Here is a 19734-nt window from a genome sequence, read left to right as displayed (position 1 = left end):
TATAAAAAATTCTGTCACTAAAAAGTTAAGTTTATGTCCATAATATATGTTTTTTCTTATTACTAAAGTTCCATCACATAAACATGTTTGTTTTCATAAACAGAAATAGAAAACATACATTACCATGAATAGAACACAAAATAAATAGAAACATATGTTTTTTTTTATGACATTAAGAACAGAAACAGAAAACTATTCCAGAATAGAAACAGAAATAGAAAACTGTTTCAAGAAGCAAAAACAAAAATATATATAAATCAAAACAAACATATTTATAGACTAATTTCTATTTCAGTTTATACAAAGTTTTTTTTTTAAACAAAATAGAATCTTGCCTGAATATTGCAATCAACGCCAAAAAGTTGACTGACGATGGCCGATTTTCGATGGGTTGCCACAACCCAACGGGTAAAAAATTTAGGTCGACAGGTCGGGTCATGGGTTGACCCATTGGGTTAGATTCGGGTCGACCCGGTTTGGTTCAGTCCAAACATATTTGGTCTAGTGACTTTTGGTTCAAAAGATTGATTTGGTTTGATTTGGTTCAATATGATTTGGTTTTGGGTCAAATAAACCCCTTAATGAGCTATTGAGCTTAATGGACTGCAGTAATGGGTTTAAATCAATTTTGATTTGAATTAAAAATTACATGGGCTAAAGCCCATATCCAAATCACTTAAAAAAGAAATAAAACTCAGCCCATCACTATAAAAGAAGAAAAACTCAATATTTATATCATTAAAATAACTTATAAAATCCAACCAAAATGCATTATGATAGGAAAGTCCTTATCTCAATCTCAACCCTAATCATATGAATAGAATTTTAACTAATTATTATAGCCTCTTTAATGATTGATTTCAACCTATCACATGGTTAATTTCAGCTTTTTTAATGGCATTCACACAATAATAAATAATTCAAAATTATTCCAATAAAAAAAAAACTTTCATGGTTAATCTTAATTTTAAAAAATGATCCATAACCTATTAGCAAATCCAAGCTCTAATACCACTGATGGAATTTATGACATCATAATTCCTAAATCATAATAAGGATTTTATCAATACACTAGCAACCATTTCAATACAAGAGGGGGAATGGCATACCATTCACTGTCTATAGTGTGTTATTTCCAGCGGAGCTTGACGCAGTCATTGATGCCGTCCTTGCAAGAATGAGCGACTTTCTTCTTCTTCTCGGAGGTAGGTTTCTCCCCTTAGTATTTTCTCAATACATTTCTCTAATGGGTGAGATTAGTACATAATCATACAAGGGGGGACCTAGCCTCCTTTAATAACACAGTGCCCGTCTCCCGTTAAGGTAGGCCAATAAATTACAGAGCAATCTTTCCTATTTGCAACCAAACTAATATGATGGGTATCCTTAATAGAATCTAAGCTAATTGACAATCAAATCAAATATTGAGTTTCCATAATGGAAGCCAATCAATGGTCAATTGGGACATATAAGAAAATAAATCTTACATGAAGCCCATCTCCTCCAAGCCAAACAGGATCTAGGATGGTTCATCGAAATATCAAACCCTATCAAGGGGAAAGGTACGTTGGATACATACTAGATGAAGCTAGAGGATGAAGAGTTTATTAAACAAAATATAAACATCTCACACCATACAATAGTTACAGTTTTAGCCAGTTGCAAGAGTTTTCTATTGATGAAGAAGATGAATATCCTATCACCAAGCAACAAATGAAACTGCCCCCTTATGGTGTCCATTACAGTTATAGGTATGAACGATATGCATTAACATATGTTAAATCAACTGAGAAATATAAGTTCATCATTTATTTCACTCGTAATACTCCTCAATGTCGGATTCTAACTTTGGGTTCTAACACATGGGACCAGATTGATGACCTTAGTAAATGTGTAGACAAATACGGTTCTATTGATCATGGTCATATTTCTATCAACGGAATTGTATATTGGAAACTGCTTTTCACTCCTAAGGATGAACGATCATACATACTTTCGACAGATGCATTTACTGAGAATTCCATAAAATAAATCTCCCAGAAGACATTTAGAGAACAAATGAAATCAATGATTTCCTATTTGATAGTCAACTGGTGGAGATCAAGGGGTATCTAACTTATAGGAGTGTAACTGAGTCTAAAAGGTACTCTGGAAAGATGTGCATTTGGATTTTGGAAGATTTATACAATGTCATTTGGAGAAAGCATCATGTGATTCACCTTTCATATTTAAGAGAGGGAAATATTTTTCAAAGATTGTAAGAAGTTTCTATTAAACCTATTACTACCTTACAAGAAGGCAAGGTAATCTTTTTTGTTGAGCTCAGATCTCCTTATTATTCCCGTTTCATTGCATTGGATATTGAATCAAGCAAGATAAAATTTATGGAATTCATGGAAAATGTACGTAAGTATCGCTGGATGCCTCATATTATGACCTTGGTGCCACCGCCTATGCCAGAGCTCATGAAAAGAAGAAAGTCAAGGGTTTCTGCTGAAAAATGAAGATAGTCTACTCCTAAAGTAGAGGATTTGGCTTGGTTCTTGTGTTGTTTGCTGGATTTACTTTTAGGTTACTTATAATAATGGGATCTTGCAGTAGTTTAAACTGGAATTATCACCTTTTCTTGTTGAACCAATATTGAATATTATTGTTGGTATATATATATATATATATATATATATATCTATTTATACTTGTTTGTGGATCTGGATCTGCTCTATTGGCTTTTATATTGTATTGTTGGATTTAATGGGAGGATTGGCTTGAATTAATGAATGGACCATGAATGAGGAGAGTTTGGATCACTTAACCATTTAAATATGTTTCATGTTCGCTTAGGTGATGGCATGTGTCCTTTTGCTTGCATTAATATTCCTCCATGCACTCTTAATGGTTATATTGAGGGTTATTTAATAGGGGAAAAAAAAAAAAGAATTAATGTCATCACCCACCCGTATGTGAAACATACATGTATAGGTGTTCCGCTAGGTTTGATTGTGCCAATGCGGGAGCCTACAGTGTAGCATGCCCACCCAGACGAGGTAGTCCAAAAGGGCTACCGACCCCTTCCAACCTTGATGGGCTCTTTGGGATTCTTTCTTAAAAAAGTTGCATTTTTTTAATGGCAATCTTAACCATGTAAAGATGTAGAATCTCTAATAATCCCACCCTAAGTGATGAGCAAGACATCCCAAAACAATCCAAGAAAATATCTAATAATCCCACCCGCACCTGACAAATCTGGATTTCCAAAAGAACAACCATCGATATTTAATTTGCACCATCCCGGATCTGGTTTGAGCCATTTAACTTCCATGATGATTGGGCTTGATGATGCATTAGCAAATGAGGGATAGTATATTTCTATTGTCACTTGCGGATGAAGGCTTGATGAGCAAGCAAATGGTGAGATGAAAGAACCTTATTGAGCTCAGACAATCTAATCCCAACCACCAAGGCCAACCAGATTGGCAGGTGGGTCTGGTTGTGGAAGCTGCCTGTGGCACTACTAAAAACAAGGTCTATCGGGGCGGTTTTTTTCACCCACCTATAAAAAGATTGAATTAGGGCCGGTTTTATTAAAGGTGATACAATAGGGGCAGTTCTATTTACTCGCCTATAAAAGTTATCCAATAAGGGCGGTTTTTTGTGTCCAACACAATAGATATTATTTTTTAATTCAAATGTTAGACATTACATAACCTAAAGGGCGTTTTGAGTGTCCACCCCTAAAGGGGCAATTTTTCGGGTACTACAACGGTGCCCTTTAATTTTCACCCCAATATCTGGGTCTTATGTTTTGAATGAAAAGAAGAGTAACAGAAACCTTTGCACTATTTTTCCCCCTATCCCGTGCTTCAATTTGTGATATCCTTCCAAACCCTAACCATCTCCTCCACTGAACTAGGAAGTCCAATCTACTAGTGTCTCCAACCAGCAGCCAACGGGTACCCATTGTGACTTCATCAAACTCCTTCCAACATCGGGCAATGGTTTCTCCTTTGTTCTCTCTCTCTCTCTCTCTCTCTCTCTCTCTCAAGACTCGACTCCCGCAGGCTCTCCTTTGCTCGACTGAGAAGCAGAAAGAGGTAAGGCATGTATCCCTGGTATCTGATTCCATTATGGCTTCTTCATTGATCAAGAAATTAGTATCATCATCAGATGATTCAAATCTCTCATGTCTCTGATTCCAACTCTTACTACTCCTGGACTGCTTCGTAAAAATACTATTAAAAGTAGTAGCTGTAACACCCCGGACCCATTAACCTTGCACAATATTATCCTCTTTGGCCAATGGGTCTCAAGGCTCTCTCCATTAAAGTTTGTATACCCTCATTGATCTTCCAAACCCCCTAATACTTGCCGTATTCTTGGTGAGAACACCTCACTGATCTTCCAGGAGGGTCTGGGATATCACAATCTTGTCGTATTCTTGGATGTCACAATCTTCCTCCATTTAGGCACAGTGTCCCCACTTTGCCGTAGTCTTGGTGAGAACACCTCATTGATTTCCCAGGCCTGGTACTTGTCGTATTCTTGGGTGTCACAATCTTCCCCCTTTCGGCACAGTGTCCCCACTGTGGCCCCACAAGTTGTCCATGTCTGCTCTGATACTATTTGTAGTGCCCGGCCCATCAACTTTGCACAATATTATCCTCTTTAGCTAATAGGCCTCAAGGCTTTAAAACGCATTGTGCCATGTTAAGGAGACTAAAGTTTATTAACTAGCCCAGTTATCTTTCCCTACACAATATAGGATTAGCGTTTGCACACCCACACCTATCTCCCAGGCAGGTCTAGTACTTGTCGTATTATTAGTAGTAGTTGAATCGTTGTTGCATTGCTCCTTGTCACCTTCACTCCCATTTCCTCCAAAACCAGATTTCTTTGTCTGAGAAGGTAAAGAGACGAGTTCAGGCCTTCCCCTTCCTTCTGAAATCCTTCTCTGACCTCCAATACCTTGACTGAACAAATTGGGTTTCCCTTTTTCTTCTTCAAATCACTATTTTGTGAATTTCATCCCTACGGGCCCTACCCATCTTCTCCCTTTCCCCGTTATCTTACCGTCAATCATTTCCAAAGGAGTGTAGGGGATCAATTCTGCACCTGTTCAACTTCAGCAGAACACTTTGGGAACTTGTCCTCTTTTTTTCTGTATCGTATGGTGTTTTCTGTTAATGTGTTCTGGGATGTTTGATTGACTGTAATTGTTGTAATGGATACCGATTGCCATGAATGGGATGTCACTCTCTTTCAATCTTTGTTTTTTTTTTTCCTTTCACATGTTTCTATGGTTATTTAGTTCTTGTGTTCAATGGCTAGTTCAATGCACGAAGCATTGCTAATGGATGGAATCTCACTCTTTTTTCATCTTACTTTGTTTTCTTAATTAATTTTGATCACATTTTTCTGTAGTTGTTTAGTTATTGTGTTCAACGGCAAGTTTAATGAAGGAAGCATTGCCAATGAATGGGATCAACTTTTGCATTCTTTTATTTATACTCTGTTTGTATTGATAGTTTTCATTCTAATATTATGATAATTAATAAGTTTCCATTTCCATTTGCGATTTTAGTTTTGTGAGGATAGACTATTTTTCTACAACTGATTGGTTATTTGTTTCAGTTAATTCTCAATCTAATTAACAAAGTAATTCCAAGGTCCACTGATTTTTTTTTTTCAGTGAATGATGATAGCTGAAATCAGTACCTCCTTCATAGCTTAAGAATCAAAATCGAATGAGATTAAGTAAATCGTGTTATGAGCTGCCATGTTAAATGGTACTGCATGAGGCATGGGGACTCTTAGTATGGTTGTTTATGCCACCTAATTGTAATTATTGCATTAATTAACATGAGGATAACAAGATCTAAAAAACAAAGTGACTGGAGCTAGAGTTATCTTACTTATACATAATGGGCTAACTTATGTAGAAATATGGTCCAAAAACTGGTCAAATATTCTACTTGGGTAAAAGAACATAAAAAACCAAAACCTGAAGTCAATCCAATGTTATGATCCCAAATTACATGAGAAACCTTGAGATAGGATGATGTAGCTCGAATCAAGGAGAAGAAAAAGGCCAAATCTAAACATGGGTTCAGTTAATCCCCATGGTTCTGGATCTAGTTCTGGTTCTAACCAGGCCTAGTGCTAGCTTGTGTTGGCCCTTGTTTGGTGTCTAGAAGCTCTGTGTGGGCTCTGTTGTGAAGATAAGATGCTGGATACTGCCGGAAACTTCTTGGTGGATATAGTATAATTCAGTTGAAGGCTGTTTTAGGTAGTTTCTATTTCTGCTTTAGAGAGATTTTATGCTATATTTTTTATTAGATAGCTAAGGACATGTTTTCTTTTTACAACTATTTTATATTAGATAGCTAAGGAAAATTGCGATGAAGGATGCAGCCATTAAATCAATACGAAATTTATTCAAGATTTTAATATAATGGATGCTACCAACAGAAAGGGAATGTTTATTTTCCTTTATATAACCTTATTTTGCTCAGAAGAGCCAAACTATCAAATTATCCATTTTCAGTGGGAAGAGAAGACAAAGAAGACCTGCTTACTTAGCCACTAGGAGAAGTACTTCCATTTTGTAATCTTTTGGGTGGAGAGGGTTTGTGGTGAAGACCATCAATTCTCATTTGAGCATTTTGGGTAGTTCATGACTTTAGGCACCCCAGCATTATTTAAGGCTTTCTTTCTCAATCATGGTTTTAAAACAAGGAATTGGATTTCTATTATTCTACTAGTTTCTATTTTGCTTGACACTTGCTTATTTGTTTTCATTACTTTCTAATTACATCACCAGTTTCCCTTTGGGTTCTAGTTGCTAATCTGTGAATTATTTGTTGTTGTTCTATGGTTTCTTATTCTGTTTTTTTATAGTTTTTATTTCCCACATTCATGTTCTATTTTGATTCACTAGTTACTAAATCCATTTTCTCACTTTTTATTTTGATTTTTCTTGTTATTTTACATGTTATTTGTTGTTTCCTTATGGTTACTATTTATGAATTCCAGTTTCAGCAAGTAACTAATTATCAATGCTTTCGTTTATAATATATTGTTGTTCGCTTACAACCATCAGATTGGAGATTAAAGTTTTGTGGTTGACAAAATAACAAAAGGTGGATATTTGTATTAATTGAATGGATAGGAGTTAAATTGAAAAGTCAAAGGACCTTGGGTTATGCATACATACATAGTTGGGGTAAATCAATTCTTAGATTTTGCGTTTGCCAACTCACCCAATAACGAGAAGATTTTATGTCCATGTCTACAGTGCATAAATCAATATCCAAAAACATGGGAGGAAATGTTTGGTGACTTGATATGTAATAGAATTATAAGAAACTATATATTTTGGAGTTCCCATAGTGAAGTTACATGTATCCTACTTCTACCCTAGCTTTGCAAAGTAACATATAAATTGTAGTCATTGACTATTTTTTGTATATTTTCCTTTCAGGGTTAGCATTTTATTCAATGTATGAAAATCAATTAAATGGTAGCTAATAGTGATAAGAAAATAGTACTTATGATTCAAGAGATGTTGTTTTGTTGCAACTGTAGAAAATGGATAACAATCATGTGGACGTTGCTTCTACGAGTGCAGCTACATTGGGTATGGCCATGTGAACTTTTATGATCTTGTAGTGACATATTTAGTTGATTTTATGATAATGTATTCAATATTTTTTTTTATCACTAAATTGTATTTATTTGTTGTTGTAAATTGTCATTTTACATATAGACAATTGTTGTAAGAAACGTGGTCGGTCAAGGGGATTGGCTACAATTTCTTTGCCATGTGGCTAAAAGGTAAAAGTTAGGATCAATCGTTATCACGAAGGGGTTGGTAAGAAGGCAACACAATTACTTGTGTGGATGAGCACACACGTAAGGATACCTACCACAATTATGCCTCTCAATTATCCGGAATGGAGGAAAGTTCCTCAACACTATAAAGAAGCAATTTGGGAAAAGGTTATGGTATGGTGACACCAAAATTAACATTTTCAATTTATAATTTTTTTAAAGTGTATTTATTTTATTCTTTTAATTAATATAATATATTGTTCTGTAGGACTATTATGAAATTGAAACTAAAGAAAAAAAATGGGTTTTTAGAAAAATGGGTATCTAGTGAAAGGACTTCAGGCTTGAATTAAAAGAAATATATAATAAATCAACAACGATGAGTGTTTTGCAAAATGTGATGTTCATATTCCATTGGATCAGTGGAAATACCTTATAGCTATGTGGGGTGATGTCAAGTATAAGGTAACGATGCCTATGCAAACCTGTTACTTGTTTTTGGTATTTGTTTGCCAAACATTATTTGATATGTGCTTTCACTACAGTAGGAAATTTGTTCGCAGAATAAAGAGAATAGAAAAAAACAGAAAATGAGTCACACTGCGGGCCAACAGAGTTTTTCCCAAGTTCATGATAAAAAGGTTAGTTTCGTATCATATGAACTACACTTCATTGAATTATGTGAAGAACCCATAATGATTTTTACTAACTTTTTATTTTCTTTTATTTGATCAGCTTCAGGAGTCCGGTGAGGAATCGTTAAAGGTTGATTTTTTCAGGATAACACATGTGAAAAAGAACTTAGAACCGATTGATGAAGAATCAAGCAAAAAGCTGGTATATATTGTGTTTTTAATTCATAGTTATTTTTTTCTTGATCACTGCTGGTAACTTGCTCGGTTTGCAATGATTTAGAAAGAGATGGAAGATAAGTTAGCAGTGATACCAGTAGAATTACAAAAAAACAAAGAGACTCATGAATCTATGGACAGAATCATTTGGTGAGGAGTCCCATGACTGAGTGCGCCTAGTTGGAGTTGGGGTAAGCCTAAAAGACCTTGAATTGTCAAAAAGTAATGCTACACTCACCCGGAAGAACAAGGAGTTGCAAAATAAAGTGGAGATGTTAGAGGAAAAGATGGAATTAGTAAATGGAAAGCTTGAAGATGAAAAGAAGAAGAATGAAGATTTAATTAGCAGTATGCAATCACAAATTGAAAAACTTACCCAACTCTTCATGAATAGAAGCTCACAGGATTCAGTTAAACTAGGTAAAGATTAACTCTTCTCAATTTTGATGTTAGAGACTATAGTTTTATCGATAACGATATCCATAAGTTTGTGATCATCTTTTATTTTGAAAAAAATAAGAAATAACTAATGGAGAATTCAGCTTCTATATGAATCTTATACATTTGCTACTGTTGGTTAAGACAATTCTTCCTCATATAAATGAAAGTATGTATGTTAAACCATTTTCTCTTATACATGTGTTGATTTACAAACTGTCATGTAAGTTTTGGCTTGAATTTGTTTTGTGTTTATCTTCTCAATCCCATGCTGCTATAACCAAAACAGAGTTGCATTTGCCAGAAATTAGCATGTTCAAACTAGGTTATCACAACATACATATCCTTGAAACTGTTTTATGCCTCACATTAATAAAACAAAAAAAAAAAAAAAATCAAGTAATTTACATTAAAGCAGCATAAACAGTAATCAAGAGCTTACGAAGGCCTTACTAGTCTATTCAAAAAGATCTTTTTCCTATTTCTTCTTTTCAAAATTGATCTTATCATTGTGTTATTTTAATGCTACCAAGCTAAAAGATTGATGTCTAAGTCCAGAATAATATAGATTTACACATATATACGAAGAAAGAACCTTATTTATATACCTATCAGGTAGTGTTTTATTACCCAAAAATCTGAAATTCAATTATCACATTAGATACTTAGCTGAGAAGAAGGTTCCAGCATGCCCTAATGAATATTTATCTTTAGATTTGGGGTTTGAAATTCTTAGGCTATTAGATATTTATGGACTGAAGATGTATTACCATTAATGTTATACAAAAAGAATGTTTTGTCATTTCCTGTCGTATCCTACTTCTACCCTAGCTTTCTTCCCTATGTATACTTATAATGTAATGCAATGCCTCTCATACGAGAGATTTTGCCCAATTCTGATTCTTTAGATTGGTGATGCAATTATCTGGATCGATAAGCATCTTGGTTTTACTTTTGATATGTTTCCTTTTTATGGCATGTGACTTATGGATTCAACTAGCCTCTGCTAGTGATATGTTATAAGATTACATGAAAGTTGAAGTCTTTCTCTTTGAGAGTGATGTTTCTATATAAGTTTAAAGCTGCTTCTGTTAGTTCACTAGTACTTATCTTTGGTTCTTTTTGCTTCCTTACCAGCAGTATTTTGGAGGATTGGAGTTGGCAACTAGGCTCAAATCACTTGATAGGCTTTTCCTTTTCCTGTTAATTGGGAAATAGTGTCCAAGATATAAATTCTCTGTTGGGTTTTCTAGAATAGTTAATTGATCAAAATAATTTGGATCAGTTAGGAGGATGGTGATATTGAATCCAAGCAGTCTTTCTTTCTAGCTCATCAAACATTGCTATGTCCTTTATCTCTACCCTCAGCAGCATGGCCAAATTGAACTCAATTTAGTCAGATACAGAGCAAGCTTGACCATGACAGTATTTTTTTAAATCTTTCAGAAGTCTAGGTAGCCATTTTGTTTTACTCTTACATGTGTGCCTACTTTGTATAGAAAGGTTATAATTTAGAATACAATATCGGAAAATGATGTCCTGTGGTATCCTTGGACTTCGTATAATCCTAAATTTGGTATTAAAGTTTGGAGGTTCTCAATTGGATAGACAAGTTAGCTTGTTAATAGTCTAACAACACATGCCTTCAGCTTTGTATTCCTTTGTTACTGATTAATATGTTATTGTAATTCTTGTTCTTATGAGTCAGTGTTAAACTTTCTAAAAACAAAAATGATGAATTACCAGCATAAATGCTCCTCTCAAGCTATTGTACAAAAAATTAAGACAGAGAGAAAAAATTGGTAAATAAATGTGCTTGTTGACTGAAAATTTGCTACATTGTGCAGGTTGACATAATTGGGGTGAGTTACTCTTCTTCGAAGGATTTATGACGTAGAAAATGAAGGCATAATGCTAGCAAGAGAAAAGAATGAATCCAAGACCTTTACAAATCAAATTTGATTTATATTTCACATGATAGAAAAAATGTTATCTTGCTACTTTGAGTGCAATGGTTTCACTATTTTTGTAATGTTTTCAATTTCATTTGCTTAGGCTTAGAGAACTGAGTTTGTTGAACAATATTTTGAAATGATCCACAATCATTTTCTCTTTTGTCAAGACTTCTTGTCTAATCGTCTCAATCATTTCCTCTTTGTCAAGACTTCTTGTTTAATCTTCTTTGTTTTTTTCGTTTGGTGAGTGTGGGGGGTTTATAATTGTCTAAATCTATGCAAAGGGGTATCAGCCTTAAAGGGTCTTAAGGCGGCAAAGATCGGTGCATTCATGCATAAATTTGTGCTTTACAATTTATTATTAAAAAAAAAACCTATAGGGGCGGTAATAAAAACTAGTAAATATTATATCTTTAATGGCGGTAAATGATCCGTCCCAATATACGCCTTTAGTGGCGGTATGTATTCTGCCCCAAATGATATTATTTTTAGTGGCATAACAAATTTGCCCCATAAGATATAGTTTTATATGGTTTTAAATATGCTATTATATATTAACGAGGATAATTATCCACCCCTAAAGGATACATCTTTAGTGGCGGTTTATATAAGCATCCCTAAAAACACCTTTTAAGTGTGAGGGAAAAAACTTCTACAAAGCAATAGTAGTGCCACATTTAGTGACAGGTATCCGGCGGTTAAAAAACTAAAAACCATCCGTAAAGGCATTAGGGGCGTTTTTTATAGGTTTAGCGGTAGAAAAAAATTGCCTCTAAAGACCCTTTTTTTTTTTTTTTTTGTAATGTGGAGTGGAAGATACCAACCCAAAGTTGAGTCTGGCTTGCTTCAGGCCAACCCATTCCAAAACACAAAATCATGTTCAGGAGTTTGCTTTTTAGTTGTATATGTTTGCATGGTTTTGACATTTTTTACTCATTGTCTTATTATTTAATTACTCATTCTCCTAAATGTTAGGGATATTCCCACACTGCTGTAGTTGGTTTTCATGATAACAAACATATGAAGGTATTTCATAATTTGCCGTCAAGTATTTTTTTATAGAGACTTCATATCAAAGATCGAGTTTGATGAATGAAATGAAGAAATGAAGAAATGAAGAAATGAAGATTGAAGTCATCAAATGAATAATATCAACAAGTTGGCATCAATGCTTGAAGAAGATATCAAGTACACCCATTAAAGCTCAAGACGTGATATGGCATAAAGTGATTGAAAAGTTTAAGACTTGAACAGTTGACGATTAGAAGACTTGAAGAGTTCAAGACTTGCAGACTTCTAGATTAGGTTGTAATTTACACACACTAACACGCACTACACTAATGCCTTTTAGTGTTAGAAAAGACATAAGAAAACAACCTAAGGCATTGGACACTTTTTGTGTGAGTGTTGGGCATTCAAAACACTAAACAGAGATCAATCGGCAACTGCCGGATCGAAGCGCCAACTACTGCTTGATCTTTGTGATCAGTTCTTCATTAGAGAATGATAATAGAGACCATCCGGCAAGTACCGGATGTAGCCAGCAATTTTTGGATTTAACCAGAAATTGAACCAGTTTACTGGATCAAATGGTCATCTTTGTCTTAGCCCACAGAGGGCATCTAGCAACTACCGGATGGAAGCGACAACTGTCGGTTCACCTCTAAACACCCTCAACAGCTATATAATGACTATATTTTGAGTCTAACGACTACTTTTGTACAATTGGACTTCAAAGCGGCATCTGTCGGTTCATAAAATTTCTATCCATTAGAAATTATTCTCCTTCCAAATTGGGATATTTTGTTACCCTAATTGAGCCTAGTCTCTGCCTATATAAATACCCCACTAATGATTTTAATAATTAACAATGAAGTGAGCATTAACAATCATAATCAAAGTGCTATTCAGTGAGAAACGGTTCTTACAATATTGGGTTCATCTATTGAAGTCCAACACACTTTTCAAGAACTCAAGATTGTGTGGAAGTCTCCATCATCATTCAACAATCAAAGGGAGACTACTAAAATGTGCTATCTATTTTTATCATTTCATAATCATTGCACGCACCGCACGAGGTAACTCGAAACTTTATTCCACTTCTCTCTTTTACACATGTCTAGACTGTATTTAGGCTAGTGTAGGATTCTTTTGTCCTAATAAGATTGTAAATGTGCTTCTCTACCTGTAAAGGAGATTGTAAAGGTGTTTCTTTACCTATAAAAGAGACTGTAAAGATGCTTCTCTACCTGTAAAGGATATTGTAAAGGTGCTTTTCTACCTGTAAAAGAGATTGTAAATGTGTCTATCTACCTGTAAAGGAGATTGTGTAAAATATTTTCTTCTCTACCTACTATATTAAAATGGAGAACTAGTGGAATACCTTACAAGAGGATCTTGTAGGGAATAGACTAGACTCAGGTTGAGTCAAACCATTATAAATTTTTGTGTAGTGTGATTGTGATATTTTGTTCCGTATTATTTTAATTCATAATCATAGTTGGAAATCCAATTTACTTGAAAAGATTTTAATTTCCACTAGTATAACCTATTCACCCCCTAGGTTATTTCACAATATCATGGTGAGATATTTGAATGTCATTGGTAATTCTTTACCTGCCTGCTTCTATACTTTTATTTTAATTGAATCTAGTTTATTTTTAATCTTCCTTTATATTAACAATTTGATAATTATTTCCATGGCATTACATAATTTAGCTTGTTTAACATATTTTGTGTAACAATGTTTACTTCCACAATTTAGCATGCATTTAAGAACGAATTTCTATGTTTATCTTAGCTTTAAAGAATTTTCACTTCATATCTTAGGACCTATACTGAATAATTTACATACATATCTTGCATTTACGGTTAGAAATAGGTTTACTTTTTTTGTAATTTCAAATGGCATTTTTTGCACGAATTCATATGATATTTCTTATTTTCTTTCTAGGTTCTAGAATATTCTTAGTTAAAATTTTCATGTCATTGCATAAAAATGGAAATTTCCGAGATTTCGGATCACACATATATAGTATTTTGATAATTTTATTGCATCTTCTATAATCTGAATTTTGGGTATTTTTTTTTTTTTAATGAGTTGACTACCAATCAGTAGTTTTAGGTCAAATTTGATGAATTTTTTTTACTTCTAGTTTTATTTTCTTATTTATCATATGTAGGGATTAGTTCATTTTACAATTTTAGGTTTTTCTTCAGCTTTTTCTTTTTTATGACTATTTCCTAAAATGACTTTAGATTATAGTTTTTTTTTCTCACTTTCATTTTAGTGTGTAATTTATTTTTAGACACAGATACGTTCTTTCCTTTTCTTTTATTTCCTTTTTTTTTTCCGTTTAATTTCTTGTTATTTACACATTTATTCTCTTTTTCATTTGATTAGTCAGTTCAATTAATTTTCATCTTAGTTTTTTCTTTTTTCTTTTTTCTTTTTTCTTTTTTAGAAAGAAAAAAATTCCACATTCTAAGTTACAACCACTCTAGGTTTTTCAATCCTAAATCTATTTACCAAATTATGAGCTAATAGCACATATAGTGTCCCTATTTTATTTCAAAATATTACATTCTGAGAAAAGCTTTAGAGTAGATTCGATGTCCAAAAGTATATGAAATAACTCCCAAGGCCATTTGGAAAGAAAATCATCTTCCATCCAGTCTTGCAGCTCTAAGCAAACAGTCCAAATTAATATGATTATAGCTCCAAACGATCTTGCATGTAGCAACTCTTGAAGCATCATGTTATAATTAAGTCCAAATGGAGTGCTTTTCCACATAGAAAAACAAATCATTGTTCCGAACAGGTGGATAGACAATTGAGAGGGTGCATGCACATATATTGGATGGTACACTAAGGGTGTCCATTTATAATCAAAATGGAATACTGAATCTGGAACCAAGCCGAATTAATTGAATCAAACTGAACCAAATTGATTCTGTTCAAATTTAATTTGAGTATATGAGTATTCACCTCGGTTTAGTTCGGTTACAATTTAGGGTATATGAATTGGCTGTTTTCAATTCCAAAAGAGAGGACCTCTGGTAGAAAGACAAAAAGAGTGTTCGGGCACTGTACCCTCGAAAGGTCCTCCCTTCTCTATATGACCAATCTCAATACCTCTCCTTCTCAACCGAACCAAAATGAATTGGCATCAGTATGAGTATATGAGTATTCACCTTTATTTATTTATTTTGGGGCGGGGGGTGGTGGTAAGTTTTTTGCAATTTATTACACATATTCACATGCTAAGATTTCTGGCCCTGATAAGAAGTTTGGGTTGAAAAACTCTTCTGAGTTTGGGTCAGGCCATGCCCAAGTTGAGGCCTCAGGTGGAGCCCAGCCAACCCAACCCGACCTTGATTTTAACCCTTATTTATATAGTAAGTTATAACCTGATTCCCTAAGTATATAACCTCACTTTGAAAACCCTAGCCTCTATTTCCACCAAAAAGAAAACCCTAGAGACTCTCTTGCCCGAAGTCTCTCCTCCACCCCTCACCCTCATTGTCACAGTTTTGCTCAGCTCATAGCCTTGTACTCTTTGTTTTGAGAGACAAAGAAGGAAGAACGGAAGAAGACCTCGTAGCCTCGCACTAAGATCTTTATTATGTGAAACAAAGAACCAAAGAAGAGCTTGGAGCCTCGCATTGAGATCTCTTCTCCTCATCCCCGGTTCTCTGGCCCCTAAGATCTCTCCTAATCGACAATTCTATGTAAGTTAAAATCTCATTTTTTTTTTTATCTTTAATTTTCCGGCACTTCATTGAACATATCTCCGTTTTTTAGGTTTGAATAGATTGATAATGAAGAAATAAACTATCCTGATGAATAAATAATGAATCAAGAATTGAATCCATCCCTTATTCATACTAACTCATGTACATTTGAAATTATTTCTTTCCGCTTAATCTAAAATTCTATTTTTATGGTTTCCTATCAATTCCCTTTAGGCCCGTTATCTACAGGCATAACACATTATTTTTTGAATTTACAATCTCTGCAGACTGCATGTATCAATAGTTTTAATTTTTGTCAGTCTCCTTTACATCTTCTTAATTTTGAAGATCCAGTGGAGCCCTACAATAGTTTTTCTTTTTGAACTCAGTTATATCTTCTTCTTTTTTTTTTTTTTTTTTTTAAATTCATACATAGGACACAAATGGCAAAAAATAGGGTTAGTCAGGGTCAGCCCGGCCTTGTCAAAAATCAAGGTCATAAATTCTGACAAGGCCAACACGAACCATCCCAGCCCGATTAAATTTTAAAAATTCTCAGCCCAAGTTGGCCTTGTTTCAGCCATAACAATAAATTTAGAATATATTAAAATTAACTTAGGCTCTAAATTTGTTTTTATATTTATAATAATAGTCTTAAAATGTTCAAGACACTAGATTGGTATCAAGGCTCAAGTGCCTCTCCCACCCCCAATTGTGTTGACCAAAGCATTAGGATTTTCAATATAATGATTAAACATCCCATGATACATCATCTTCAATTTAGCCAAACTGACATGAAACCGACGGCAAGTGATTCAAACCCTACAAGCCGTTTTCAATCCAAAGAAGGTGGGAGCCCAAGGAAAAAAAAAGGGTAATGCTAATGGGATTCAAACTTGGGTAAGATACTTTTTTATGTGGTTTTCTCACTATGAACCACCATTGGAAAAATCCAAGTTTTTGAGGCAGTTTTCCCACTATGAATGACCACTAGACCAACCCCCCTTGGGTTGACTATTAGAAGCTAATTAGTTCTCCATGACCATGACTTATTGGACTATAAGTTGAATTCTAAGTTGGGAATCCATTCTTATTAGTAAGACCTCATGACCTCATGTAAAAAACTTATATCAAAGAAGGGGTTGGAAACTAGTATATACTAGTTTTTTCCCCCTATCATAAAACTAGTTTTCACCAATTCCTCATTTAGACACTCATACCTCTAGGATCAGTGAAGTAGATCATGACTAACATACTATGTCACTGGGAATATAAAAGTTTTCATTTAGGGATATCAACAAAAATGCTGATCCTAGAAGACAATTTATAATTTGACTAGTTAGTTATCTAATATATATTTATGAATGAAATGAGTTCCAAAAGTTGTGAGACCCAAGAGGACGGCAAGTATTGGATCCTCCTGGGAGATCGGTGAGGTATCCCCACCAAGAATATGGCCAATACTAGGGGGTTTGAGATATCAATGAGGATGTGTAAACTTTAGTCCGACATCGCCTAGGGGGAGAGTACTGGGTTAGTTGATAACTTTTAGCCTCCTTAACATGGCACGTGTTTTAAGTCTTAAGGCCTATGGGGCCAAAGAGAACAATATCTGCAAGGTTAATGGGATCGGAGCATTACAAATGGTATCAGAGTAGACCCCGACAGCGTGTGGGACCACAGTGGGAATACTGTGCCGAAATGGGGAGATAACTAGGTTAGTTAATAACTTCTAGCCTCCTTAACATGGCACAACGTGTTTTGAAGCCTTAAGGCCCATGAGGCCAAAGATGACAATATTGTGCAAGATTAATGGGACCGGGGCATTACAAATGGTATCAGAGCAGACCCCAATAGCATGTGGTACCACAACGGGAACACTGTGCCGACAGGGGGTCTGCTCTGATACCATTTGTAATGCGCCGGCCCCATTAAGCTTGTACAATATTGTCCTATTTGGCCCCATGAGCCTTTAGGCTTCAAAACACGTTGTGCCATGTTAAGGAGGCTAGAAGTTATCAATTAACCCAGTAATCTCCCCCTAGGCGATGTCGGACTAAAGTTTATATATCCTCATTGATATTTCAAACCCCCTGGCATTGGCCATATTCTTGGTGGGGATACCTCACTTCTAGCCTCCTTAACATGGCACAAGACGTTTTAAAAGCTTTGAGGTCCATAGGCCATAGAGAAAAATATTTTGCAAGATTAATATAGCAGGGGTGTTACAAAAGTCTTATGCTACTATTATATGTTTAATCAAACTGACGGTAAGTGATTCTTCCTCCACTCTACTTTTTTTCATTTTCATCTTTGAAATAGGGTTTCAATTTCCTCCAAGTGTTTCTATATTTATTTTCCTTTTCTAAATAGTTATTTCAAACAACTTACAAAGATAAAGGGGATACACCCTTACCCACTTGAAGAGAAACCTTACATGAAGTGTTCTATCAACCTTTTCCCCTTTAACTCATCATATCAGTTGCCAATTTGGAAATGCTTACAGTGAATTTAAGATTTTTATTTTTTATTTTTTATTTTTTTGATTTTAGTGTTATGGATCTCCTAAATTCCATCATAATATGTTGGATTCTTTTTCTCTTTCCCCTTCTTGGTGGTTTATGTGTTTTTAACATTATCTTTCCTACTACTAAACCAAGTTGAATCATTGTACTAAAAAAAAAAAATCACCATATATGAACCACTAGTCTACAGAGCTTTTTTTTTTTCCTTTTCTTAAAGATAATTTTTATTGCACAGTAATCCAATTTCGTCAAAATTACAAAGAGAATTTCCTGATCATAAGGAAAGGTGGCCACTCATAAGACAAAGAAGATTCAGATGGTGACAACTACTTCACAGCAAGATAAAGAAGGAAAAAAGTTAAAGGGTACAACAATCCAACCTACCTTCCCATAGATTTTTTTTCCTATATTATTAGTAGAGTTCCTACAACCTCAGTTTACAACTTTAGGTTTGTGCAGAAGCCATGGCATGATCTGATATGCTCTGATTCACATTTCTTATAAGCCCATCTCCTCCAAGCCAAACAAGACCTAGGATGGATCATCGAAATATCAAACCCTATCAGGGGGAAAAGTACGTTGGATACATACTAGATGAAGCTAGAGGATGGAGAGTTTGTTAAACAAAATACAAACATCTCTCACCATACAATAGTTACAGTTTCAACCAGTGCAATGGTTTTCTATTGATGAAGAAGATGAGTACTCTTTATGTCATTAATCCTATCAGCCAACAACAAATGAAACTGCCCCCTCATGGTGTCCCTCACAGTTATAGGTATGACCGATATGCATTAAGCATATGTTAAATCAATTGAGAAATATAAGGTCATCATTTATTTTGCTCGTAATACTCCTCAATGTCAAATTCTAACTTTGGGTTCTAACACATGGAACCAGATTAATGACCTTAGTAAATATGCAGAGAAATACGGTTCTATCAACAGATGCATATATTTCTCCTTATAAGAAAGCAAGGTAATCATTTTTGTTGAGCTCAAATCTCCTTATTGGTCCCGCTTCATTGCATTGAATATTGAATCAAGCAAGATAAGATTTACGGAATTCATGGAAAATGTACGCAAGTATATTATGATCTTGGTGCCACTGCCTATGCCAGAGTTCATGAAAAGAAGAAAGCCTAGCGTTTCTGCTAGAAAATAAAGATAGACTTCTCCTAAAGTAGGATTTGGCTTTGGCTCTTGTTGCTGTTTACTAGATTTACTGTTAAGTTATTTGTAATAATGGGAGTAGTTTAAACTTAAATTATCAACTTTTGTTGTTGAACCAATATTGAACATTATTGTTGGTATATCACACTACTATTAAAAAGTACGTACTCCCTGTCTTTGATATACTTTTTCAAAAAGTCAAAAAAATCATTGACATCTATCCAAAAAAAAA

General features: G+C 34.6%; 1 protein-coding gene across 4 annotated transcripts; it reads left to right on the top strand.

Moving 5' to 3' along the window:
- The first annotated feature begins 3745 nt into the window (after positions 1 to 3745).
- Positions 3746 to 11237, top strand: LOC122065542. 4 transcript variants are annotated; one of them, XR_006136037.1, is made up of 6 exons: positions 3746 to 4091; positions 7582 to 7633; positions 8376 to 8468; positions 8563 to 8664; positions 8743 to 9098; positions 10964 to 11237. XR_006136037.1 is itself a non-coding variant. In XM_042629358.1 (4 exons), exons 1-4 carry the CDS (start codon positions 7514 to 7516, stop codon positions 11006 to 11008), a joined length of 360 nt encoding a protein of 119 aa, XP_042485292.1. In that variant the 5' UTR covers positions 6928 to 7513; the 3' UTR covers positions 11009 to 11237. The 4 variants fall into 4 exon arrangements, 1 of the variants encoding a protein (XP_042485292.1); XM_042629358.1 differs by lacking the exons at positions 3746 to 4091; positions 8743 to 9098 and having other exon boundaries at positions 6928 to 7633; XR_006136038.1 differs by lacking the exons at positions 3746 to 4091; positions 7582 to 7633 and having other exon boundaries at positions 7682 to 8468; positions 8820 to 9098.
- The last annotated feature ends 8497 nt before the right edge of the window (positions 11238 to 19734 follow it).

The sequence above is a fragment of the Macadamia integrifolia genome, unplaced genomic scaffold (genome assembly GCF_013358625.1).
Source record: "Macadamia integrifolia cultivar HAES 741 unplaced genomic scaffold, SCU_Mint_v3 scaffold205, whole genome shotgun sequence".
In the NCBI taxonomy this organism is placed as follows: Eukaryota; Viridiplantae; Streptophyta; class Magnoliopsida; order Proteales; family Proteaceae; genus Macadamia; species Macadamia integrifolia.
The sequence above is the reverse complement of the archived record's forward strand: the minus strand, read 5'-3'. Positions and strand labels throughout refer to the sequence as shown.